The following is a 10,711-nucleotide window of genomic DNA, read 5'->3' as shown; positions in this document are numbered from 1 at the left end:
TTCCCATCTGACAGGTGATTGGAAATCAGAGAGTTAAGCCTCTCCCTCCAGGCCAAATAGACAGTTTATCCCTTAATTGGCAAATCTGAGCCTAAAAGAATTCAGGTCTCTCCTGACTTCCAGCCCAGAGCCTGGTCACATAAATTAGGCATTTCCCCACGTTCATTACTAAGAAAGAACAAAGAAGAAGCAGAAAACCGCTTTGCCGTTCACACTTTATTAACTTGCTTGGACAGTAGGGTGGCCTGGACTGGGAGTGATGAGAGGAGCATGGGTCCTCATCCCTGCATGATGGTGGTGCTGGGGTGATGGGGATCTAGTTGGTAGGGTGAAAGGCACCTCGCTGATGCCACTGCATATCCCGTATGCGCCTTACAGACTGAACTTGGGGGTGGGGAGCCCCAAAATCGCTGCTGTCCTTGTATTCCCCCTTCTCAAATAGGTACTGGAAGCCTCGATAACCTGGATACTGGTAGCCCACCCACCTGTGAAAGGCAGAGACAGAGAGAGAGAGAATGATAGCATGGGTCAGCCTTGTCAGATTTGAGAGTATCACCTCACCTGAGCTGCATGGAGATTCCTTCTGGACCTCCCAAAGGTGGCCTGGAGCCCAGGGAAAAAGACTAAAGGAATGGCAGTCTGGGACACCTTTGAGCATTTACATGTCCTTTATATCTTCCCTATCACTCTGTGAAGACATCTTTCCCAATCCCCCTTACATGCCAGCTATATCTGCCTGATCACTCCCAATCCCCCTTAAGTCTAATGCCTTCCCTCTGTGATTATCTCCTGCAATTATCAATCCTGTCTATAACTTATTTGTACAGTCATCTGCATGTGTCTCCTGTCACAGAGTAGGAGCTTTATAATGTCTTTTGCCTGACTAAGGTAGATAAGGCAGAGGTTATTATTTCCATTTTACAGATGGGAAGACTGATCCACAGAAGGGCAAAGGCATTTGTCCAAAGTCACATAGCTGCTAAGTGGTGGAACACCAGTGTCTGCCATCCACCACAGTGATGCCCACTCCTGGACACTACTCACGTTCCACTCTGTACCCTCACAGATGATACTTTCTCCTGGTAGCCATGGGCATGGAAACTGGGCACATCGTCATCAATGATCTCAATCTTCTTCCCAGTGAAGTTAGGATTTTCATAAAGGATGATTTTGTGCTCCTGGCTGTCCTGTGAGAGAGGAACACAGAATTGAGATTCAGAGTGAGAAAGTGCCCCGAGATCATCAAGGCCAGGGACTCTTAACCTGGGGTCCATAGATAGATTTCAGGGGGTCCATGAATTTAGATGGGGAAAAGTGATATTTGTTTTCTGTTCCTTAATGGAAATTTAGCGTTTTTTTCAATTACAATTTTTTTCAATGCTACTCTGAGAAAGAGTCCCCTGACTTCCCCAACTTGGCAAAGGCTTCTATGATACAAAAACATTAAGAACCTGCTACCTAGTCAAACCCTTTTCTTTCGCACCTGAAGAAGCTGAGACTCAGAGAGAGAAAGTGATTTGTTCAAGGTTCACCAAAAAAGCGGAAGATCTGGGGAGAACAGGGCCCTTAGGTCATGATGTACAGAACCGAAAGATTACATCAGGTAATGACATAGACAGCATGAGGTGTCTTCCTGATTCTTGGGATACAGCAAGAGGAGGGTTACGGGGAGCTAGGATCTAAGATCTCTCAGAGCCTTCGGGAATCAATCAATAAACATTTATTAAGTGCCTACTATGTGCCAGGCACTGTGTTAAGTGCTAGGGATACAAGGAGAGGATAAAGGCAATCCCAGCCCTCAAGGAGCTTTCAATCTAATTGGGGAGGTGGGAGAGAGAACCTGCAAACAAACTATATACAGTATAGGATAAATGGGAAATAATTAACAGAGCAGAATTAAGGGCAAAGAAACACCAGGAGCATGTGGGAAACTGAACGCAAATGTCTTCTACCCAGGGTCAGAAGGGTCATTGGCTCATCTCTGCTTCCCGGGGTCCTGGGCCTTGAAGGAGGAGATTAGTGGGGCAGAAAGGGGACGAAAGACTCACCACTTTGATGGGCCTCAGCGAGCTGAGCGCATCAGTCCGGCGGCTGTTGGTCCAAGAGTCCCAGCGAGGGTACTCACCTTTCTCAAACACAAACTGCTCTCCTTTGCAGTTGGCCTGTTCATACCCGACCCAGCTGCCACAGACAGACAGACAGACAGAGTTAACACAGATAGAGAAACCACAGCGGTGCAGCCTCTCTCCTTAGAGGCCCTCACGCCAGTCCCACATCAACACCCTCCCCACCAGCTTTTTCCTAAAAAAATCCTCATACAGGCCATGATGCTTCCTAGGTCCCTCTACTGAATGTCCGGAGAAGACCCAAGCACCAGGCTATGGTTCTCCCTGCCAGGAAAGCTCAGCTCAGCCCAATTCCAACTTGGCGCTAGGGATCGACTGATTTGGGGAATGCTGGAGGGCCCCCACTAGTCCACTCTCTGTCTTGTGTTTCCTTGTAGTCACTGGAGGAGCTGCGAATCCACTTCCGACATCCTAGCTTTGGGATCTCTGCTCTTAACCAAGGTCAGCTTGGGATAACCTTCGGAGTCTGGGACTGCCAATCTCATAGCAATCAATCAATAAGCTTCCTTTAAGGACCTACTATGTTGTCTTTTTGACGTAAGACCCTCCACTCTGCTCTTTGAATTCCAGGACTGCTGTCTCTAATTTGCCAAAGGAAATTCCATAGTTAATAGCCCTTGGAAAGCAGGGCTGAAAGCAGATTTGGTAATCCCAGCTTTGCCATCTGCATTATCTTTGGTGAGTCACTGAAACTTGTGGAGCCTCAGTTTCCTCATCTGTCAAATGAAGGGTTGGAGTACATCACCTCCAAGGCCCCTTCCTGCTGGCAATTAATGATTAAATAATTGATGCAAGTGATAAAGATTGAAGATGAGCTTAGGCACCGAACCAGAAAACTTGAGGCCTGGAAAGAACGTGAAGCATTAAATTAGTCTATTACTGCCTAAAAATCTACAAAGGAAGAGATGCCACAATCTCCCTTGATAAAATCAATGGACTCTTGTAAAAATGAGGGGTGTGGGCCATGTAGAAAAAAATTCTAGATTTGGAGTCAAAGAAGCTAGGTTCAATTCGGTCCTACCATTTAATAATTTTAGCTAGCATCTGTATAGTAGCATTTTTAAGTTCTTTTACAACGAGTATGACCACCCTGAAAGGTAAACGCTATTATTATCCCTATTTTATGGATGAGTAAACTGAGGCAGACAAAAGTTCAAGCCCCTGGCCCAGGGTCTCACTGCTATAGCAAATGTCTGAGGCATGGTTTGAACTGAGATCTTCCTGACTGTATGCCAGGGTTCTATCCACTGCACCACCTAAAGAAATGCGAGCTAGCCATATCTTTTAAACTAGAGAGTCAGAGAACCGGGTTTCTCTAGGCCTAGTAAGGCCGATCCAGCACCCGCTGCCTAGTTGATTAAGGCCCTGCCAGGATGCTTGAATCAAACAAGTTCTGTCATCCCCAACCTGGGGGAGGAAAGCATAGGCTTTAAAGTCGAGCTCACTTCTGCAGAAAAGAGAGGAGGCCAACTTAGGTGGGTCGGGGTTGGGATTGGGAGAGTGGAGGGGGAGGGAGAAGAAAGAACCATAAATTTTCCATGGGTTATTTTCTAGCTAAAAAAAGGTGTTAACAGGCACCACAGTGAGCTTCTGTCATTCAATACTGACCACACTATAAATAGCAGCGCCACAGCGACACCTGCATCCAGGCCCTGGGAAAGAGTGAGCTTCCTGTCATCTTGGAGGGCCTGGTGCTAAGAGGCCAAGCCAGGGCCTTCAGGGGCTGGTCATGAGTTATTAACGTTTGAGGGCTGGCTTGGCTCACAAGCACTCATCTACTTTTTTGCCCATGTCCTGGGAAGGAAAAGGAAGGGGCTTCCTTTAGATCTCCGGGGCCAGAACAGCATTGATCATCCTTTTCTGACATTCCAGAGGAGGATTCCAGCTGTCTGCCACCCAGAGAGATGCTTCTCTTTTCTTCCAAGGCTGCTTTATCTCAACCTTAAACCTTGGAACCAAACAAAAAGACCTTGGGAGCTTCTCCATGCTCCCAGGGGGCCCTAGACAAATAATTTCTACCAGAGAGCCAGCCCAGGTCTTTTTTGCTGAAGATTTCCTTAGTTTGAGTTAAAATACAGCTTTTTGGAGGAATGAAGCCATTCCTTTCGGAAGTTTCCAATGCACACAAATTCAGAGAGTTTGGAAGGGAGTTTAAAATCATATTTAGAGAATGTCAGGGCTGGAAGACACCTGAGAACACAGGACAGAGAATGCTAGAGCTGCCCATGGCTCCCTGTTGCTTATGAAATAAAGTAACTTACCAAAAAAAAAAATGCACAGTGCCTGGCACATAATAAGCACTTAAGACAGTCTCTGTCATCTATCTATCCATCTATCAATTAATCTAGCATCTATCCATCTACCTATCTAGCATCTATCTCCTTATCATCTCTTTCTGTGTGTGCGTGGGTCTGTCTGTCTCTCTTTTTGTCTCTCTGTCTCTCTCTCCATCTCTATGTTTGTCTCTGTGTCTCTGTCTCTGTCTGTCTCTCTCTGTCTCTCTCCCTCCCTCCCTCTCTCTCTCTCTCTCTCTCCTTAGCCTGGCATTCAAGACTCTGTAACCTGAAGCTCACGCACCTTTCTGACTTTTTCATCTACTATTCCCCTTCACTAATTCCACCTTCCTTTGTAGGCACTACTCACATTCAGCCCTTTCTCCCCTCTGCGCCTTTGTATACAATGTTTCTCAGGGCCAGAATGCTATCTCCTCTGAAACCTTCATCCAAGATGCTACATCCCCCAGGGAACCCTTCTTGTGACCTCATTGTCTTCAGATCTCTTGGACCTTTCTTATGTTCTTATCACATTATAATTTTTATTATGGTTTTGTATAATTGTCTCTTTATCCCCACTTAGTAAAACACAAGCTCCCTGAAAGTAGGAACTATTTCTTTATATTCCCAGGTCAATGAACAGAGTACATGCTTGATAAGGGTTTGTTGAACTGGATTAAATAGACCAGGCTCATCTCTCTACAACACCAGGCCTTTGGGCCAAACTTCCAGGGGCTTAGGGTCATGCTCTGTCTTTCCCTTCCCCCAGAAATAGTGGACATTTGCTAGGTGCCTGACCCTGACATTTACTAGGTCCAGCAATGCCATGGCTAGCTGGACCACAAGGCACTTACGGTCCTGACTGCACAAGGATGGAGGCCGCCTTCTCCATTCCAGTCTCCTTTAGGTTGGAACATGGCCCACTCAGCTCATGGGATCGGCCCTGGAAGTTCTCCTGCTCAAAGATGACAATCTAAGCACCAGAAAAAAGAGAAAACCACTGGAGGGGGTGGACTTGAAGGCCCTAAGGGCCCTTCCAGCTCTTGACCTATGATCCTATGAGGTGGTGCATAAATCGCTGTTGAAAAACCAAAAAAAGACTTCTGGGGAGGAGGTGGTCAGTGAGAGGTGGGACTTCACCAGGAGACCCCTGGCATCAGCATACTCCAAGAACTGCCTTCACTCTCATCCTCCTGAAGAAACAGCAGAGTGGAGGAGGAAGAGGGTAAGGGGCTATCTGCCGCTCGGTGGATGATTCTGCAGGCTCAGCTGGGCCTCCCCAGTCACTGGATAAGATTAGCATCTTGGACCAACCCAGCACTCCATGACCTAATCACGGCAAAAAGAAGGACAATTGTCCTGCCCCCGACTGGGGCCAATGGGGAGTGGAGCTGGGAGTGGGTGGGGCGCCACAGCTTTGTCCAAGGAAGAATCTGAGAATCTGATGAACATTTTGTTCCTCAGAGGGAAGTCTGGAGGCCATCCACTCACCTTCCCCAATTTGGGTAGGCACATGCATATGAGCACACACACAATACATACAAACATACATATGTGCGCCCTTGCATAGACACACACACACACACACACACACACACATATCACCTGGAAATATGTCCCTGCCCCCCATCACCTTCTAGAAAACCTCCCTCACCCAGGGCTCACCAAATAGCCTTCCCTGTCCCTCTCCTCCTTCCTTTGCCTACTCTCTCTACTGAGGCAGGAAGTAGAAAGAGAGCTGGGTAAGGGCAATCAGGACGCCTCATCTCCAACCCTGGCTCCACCACTTAGTAGCTGTGTGACCTCGGACAAGTCACTTCCCCTCAGGGGCCCTAGTTTTCCTTCTCTGTAAAATGAAAGATTTGGATTACATAAGCTCTAAGGTCCCACCCAACCCTGACATTTGGTGAGTCTACAAGTTATTAAAGCCTTAGCATGAATTACCAGGTTAAGAACCCCTGCTTTATTTCAATACCTCTCTTCACAGAGGAGGTAACCAAGGCTCAGATCAGAAAAGTGAGCTAGCTAGAATCATGACCCAAGAAACATGCTTAAGGATATACCAACCTTGGGATTGAGGGGCTGCGGTTTAGAGGACTGAGTCTGGTAGTCTGATGCCATGGTCTCACTCAGGATGGAAGCTGAAGAGAGTAGAAACAAGAAGAGGCAGTTAGGAACCTTTCCCCCTCCCCAAAACAAACAAAATCTGGGCAGATTTCTGCAGCCCGGAGAAAGATTCTCTGCAGTCAGTCAGAATTCTAGAATCCCATACTTCTTAACTTGAAAAAGGACTTCAGTAGCCATCTGGTATAGCCCTGAAAAAAAGGATGCTTTCCACCATCTACCAGACAAGAGTCACCTAGACTTTGTTTGGAAACCTCCAGTGATCAGGGAATTACTTTCTCCCAAGGCAGCCCAGACCCCTTAGGGGCAATTCTTCCCAGCGGTCCAGCCCAAATTGTCTCTTTTTCACTTCAGGCCACGGCTCCTAGTTCTGCCACCAGTACCAAACTGAATGAAACTCATTCCTCTTTCCTGTAACAGACCTTCAAAACCTGTAAGACAATGAGCGTGTCTCCCCTTTCTGCAAGTTAAACAACCTCAGGGCTGCTAGGTGGCACAGTGGATTGAGCACTGGGCTTGGAATCAGGAAGACTCATCTTTCTGAGTTCAAATCCAGTCTCAGACACTTACTAGCTGTGTGACCCTGGGCAAGTCACTTCACTCTGTTTGCCTCAGTTTCCTCATTTGTAAAAATGAGCTGGAGAAGGAAATGGCAAACCACTCCAGTATCTCTGTCAAGAAAACCCCAAACGGGGTCACAAAGAGTTGGGTACAACTGAAACAAGTGAACAACAATAAACAATCTCGTTACTGAGAAGCCATGAACGTTAGGCTTTTCATCAGATGGATGACTGCCCTCTCCTCTGGGCGCTCCCCCAGCCTATCAGCATCCTTCCTCTCACAGAGCCCCCAGAACTGATCGCAGAACTCCAGAGAGAGTCTCAGCAGGGCAGAGCACAGTGAGACTAAGACCTCCTTATTCTGGGATGCTCTGCCTCTCTTAATGTTGCTTCTGATCTTATTCTCTTTATCCACCACTGAGTCATACACTAGCTCATTCGTGTAGTATGCAGAACTGCTATCAAGCTATATTTTAATGTGCATCAGCGTGGAGCAGTAGACTGGGAGTTAGGAAGTTCGAATTCCATCTCAGACAGATCCCAGTTGTGGCAAAAGTCACTTATCCTATCTGTGCCTCAGTCTCCTCACCTGTAAAATGATGTCCTCTAAGGACATCCATCCTCCATCCTACTCTAGCTTTCCTACTCATTACACCAAAAAACACTCTCTCTTAGAACTGTGTGGTATATGGTGGGGTCCCTGGAGAGGGCAGATTTGGGCTTTGGGATCCTTCCTTCTTCCCTGTTTGTGCCCTCCCTTCTTCTCCAACCAGCCCTCCTCACTTCTCCTGCCTCTCCAGGACACTTCTCCCCCATGCAGCTTTTCTCTCTCCTCCTTCTGCTCCAGGGAACTGCTCCTTTCTCTGGTCCCTTTTATTTCCTTCTCGCTACCCTGGACACCTCTCCAGGTCTCTATAGGGCAATCTTCCCTCACCCAAAGTGATACTAATGGTTGCTATGCCTCCTAGAGACATTTATGTTTTATTAGTGCATTCTTGAAGGCCTTTGGGACTCTAGTGGTGAAATTTCCCACTGTGGGAATATTGTGTTCCGATGAATGGACAGCCAGCCCCCTGACCTTCAAAATCCACCTCCCAGGAAGACTCTGCCTCTGCATAGAGCCTAGTCTGCCCTGAAGAGCAAAAAATAGAAAGAGATTGAGATTTCAAAAGCATCCTCAGGAGCCAGCTTTATTTACCTAATGGAGGGGTTCTTAACCTGAGGTCCCCCAGATTCTCAAAGAGAGGGGGTCACTGTAGGGGGTCTATGAACTTAGATTGGAAAAACATGGCATTTTTGTTTTCCTTAGCCTCTAACCTCCTCTGAAATCTTACAAATTTTGTTGCTTGCATCATTCTGAGAAGGGCTTCCTAGACTGAACCAGACAGTCAAAGGGGTCCATCACTCACAAACGGTTCAGAACCCCTGCCCCAAAGAATCTGTCTTTCTCTCTCCTTGATCTTCATACATCTCCCTACCTCATGGCCCCAAAGTTCCTTAGTCACTTCAAAGCAAAATTCTGCCTTTCAGAAACCACTTTCTCATCGGCCATCTGGAGCAGCCATCAGAGAAGAAATTAAAACAATCCAAGGGGATGAGCCCAAAGTCTTAGTTCCCTTTTTGTTATAGAGAGATCCCCGTCCTTCCTTGCCCAGCTAACTGGCATAATAATAATATTAATAATAATTTACATTAATATAATATAATTAGATAATGAATAATAAATTATACAATGCTTTAAGGTCTACAAAGTACTAACAATGTGTCATCTCATCTGATCTTCACAACAACCTTGGAAGGTAGGTGCTATTATTACCTCCATCTTACAAATGAGGTAATTGAGGCAAACAGAGGTTAAATGACTTGCCCAGGGTCACAGAGCCAAGTGCCTCAGATGAGGCAGGATTTGAATTCAGGTCTTCTTGACTCCAAGTCCAATGCCCTTGCCCACTGTGCTACTTAGCTACCTCCGTTCATAACCCTAACCTTCAGGATTTACTCCCAAAGACTTTCTCTATCCATTGACAATGGCCCCACTTATGAGTCTACTTGTTATTTAGAATCTTTAATCAGAACTGACTTAGAGATCTGAGAACATTTACCAGCCCAGTATCTGCAGCAAAAACCTAGTTTCTTTATTTTTTAACCTTGCCTTGTCCCTTTCCCTTCCAAAAAAAGATACCTTATAGGATTTTTAGAATTGGATGGGAATTTAAAGGGTATCTATTCTGATTTTCTTGTTTTACAGAGGAGGAAACTGAGGCTGAAAGAGGGGAAATGACATGCCCAAAGTCATGTAGTTAATATCCAAGCTAGGATTTGAACCCAGCACTTCTGCCCCCAACTCCAGTGCTCTTCCCCCTCCACCATTCTGTTTTCTTGTGCCCCCAGAGTCCCTTCACCTCTGGCCCATTCTGAAATGGTGACCAATGATTTTCCATCCAGCAACCAGAATGAGAGAAAAGCAGAAGAGAGAAGCTCTTACCAGCAATACCAGTACCCGCTCCTGCCCATGAAGGGCCTCCAGCTGGGAGGTGGCATTTATACTGCCCTGGGGGTGCCTGGTGCCAAGATAGGTTACAAAAATCGTTCCAGCACGATGCGAGTGGAGAATGCCGGATTAAACCCACCGTGAATACCCAGTTCAGCTGATGCTCACTGGCCATTGTGTCTCAGGGCAATTATTTCATTAGCTTTCACATTTGGCTGGGCTTGGATTGTCCAGGGCATAGGCAAGAAGAGGAGAGCTTTGCCTGCATCAGCCCTCTGGGTGCCAACCTGCAGAGCTCCTCTTTTGGACAATGCAGGGGTCCGGCCTATCTCAGCCTCTGTGGAGCCAGGGATTTGCCTACCATGACAGGCTGGAGGCACATCTCCAGCAGCCTCGTGATAGAAAATAGATGTGCGATCGGTTTTGCAGAGCAAGTCAGTTGGAGTGCCAAGTTCGATCCCAGCCTGCGTTTGAACTCTCCCTGGGTCAGGTCCTCCAGTGGGGGAGGTCTCCCAAAACCCAGGTCAAGAACAGAAACAGAGATGGAGATAAAGGGACCCGTAGAGATCGTCCGGTCCAACTCTCTTATTGGGCAGAAGAAGAAATTGAGATGAAGAAAAGGGAACCAGCCAAAGGAAAAAGAGTAGCAGAATCTGAACCCAAAGCCAGATTTACTCGTTGCCAGGTTAGGCACCAGCTGCACTCTTCACTATGCCACATATTTCCCATTTCCTTCTTTTTAGGATTTCGAGCTAGAAGGACCTTGGAGGTAATAGAATCTGACCCTGTCATTTTACAGGTGAGCAAAATGGGGTCCAGAGAGATGAGACGATTTGCCTTAAGTTGCACAAGTAGCAATGTAGCAGGACTGAGATTCAAACCCACAGCCTTCCGACTCCAAAGTCAGAATGCTCTTGTACAGCTCGACACAGTGCCTGGAACAGAGTAGGTGCTTAATGAAGGCTTATTGGCTGACTGGCTGTCTCATCATTTCCTCCTTTATAAGCAGAGCCCTGGGCTGGTGTTTGGGGAGGCTGGGACTCTGCCCTTAACTCATCATATGACGGTTGACAAGTCAGCCTGCTTCTCAAATGAGGGCAGTGCATCAAATGATCAGGGACAGTGGTAGAGTGCTGG

General features: G+C 46.9%; 1 protein-coding gene across 1 annotated transcript; it reads right to left on the bottom strand.

Annotated features, from left to right (window-relative positions):
- Positions 1-229: 229 nt before the first annotated feature.
- CRYBB2 (crystallin beta B2) lies at positions 230-9,749 on the bottom strand. Its single transcript, XM_078151844.1, has 7 exons — positions 9,569-9,749; positions 8,162-8,215; positions 6,467-6,540; positions 5,254-5,372; positions 2,049-2,181; positions 1,045-1,187; positions 230-485 (listed from the first exon to the last, which is right to left on the bottom strand). The coding sequence occupies exons 1-7, from the start codon at positions 9,747-9,749 to the stop codon at positions 317-319; spliced, it is 873 nt and encodes a 290-aa protein (XP_078007970.1). The 3' UTR covers positions 230-316.
- Positions 9,750-10,711: the final 962 nt, after the last annotated feature.

Source organism: Phascolarctos cinereus, unplaced genomic scaffold (assembly GCF_003287225.1).
Source record: "Phascolarctos cinereus isolate Bilbo 61053 unplaced genomic scaffold, phaCin_HiC Scaffold_4;HRSCAF=312, whole genome shotgun sequence".
In the NCBI taxonomy this organism is placed as follows: domain Eukaryota; kingdom Metazoa; phylum Chordata; class Mammalia; order Diprotodontia; family Phascolarctidae; genus Phascolarctos; species Phascolarctos cinereus.
This window is presented reverse-complemented; position numbering and strand designations above follow the sequence as displayed.

Coding starts and splice junctions, on each gene's coding strand:
- CRYBB2 (XM_078151844.1), bottom strand. CDS start 9,749: ATGGCCAGTGAGCATCAGCTGAACTGGGTATTCACGGTGGGTTTAATC. Junction 8,216..9,568: donor AGCGGGTACTGGTATTGCTG/GTAAGAGCTTCT, acceptor TTTGCTCTTCAG/GGCAGACTAGGCTCTATGCA. Junction 6,541..8,161: donor CTGGGAGGTGGATTTTGAAG/GTCAGGGGGCTG, acceptor TACTCTCTTCAG/CTTCCATCCTGAGTGAGACC.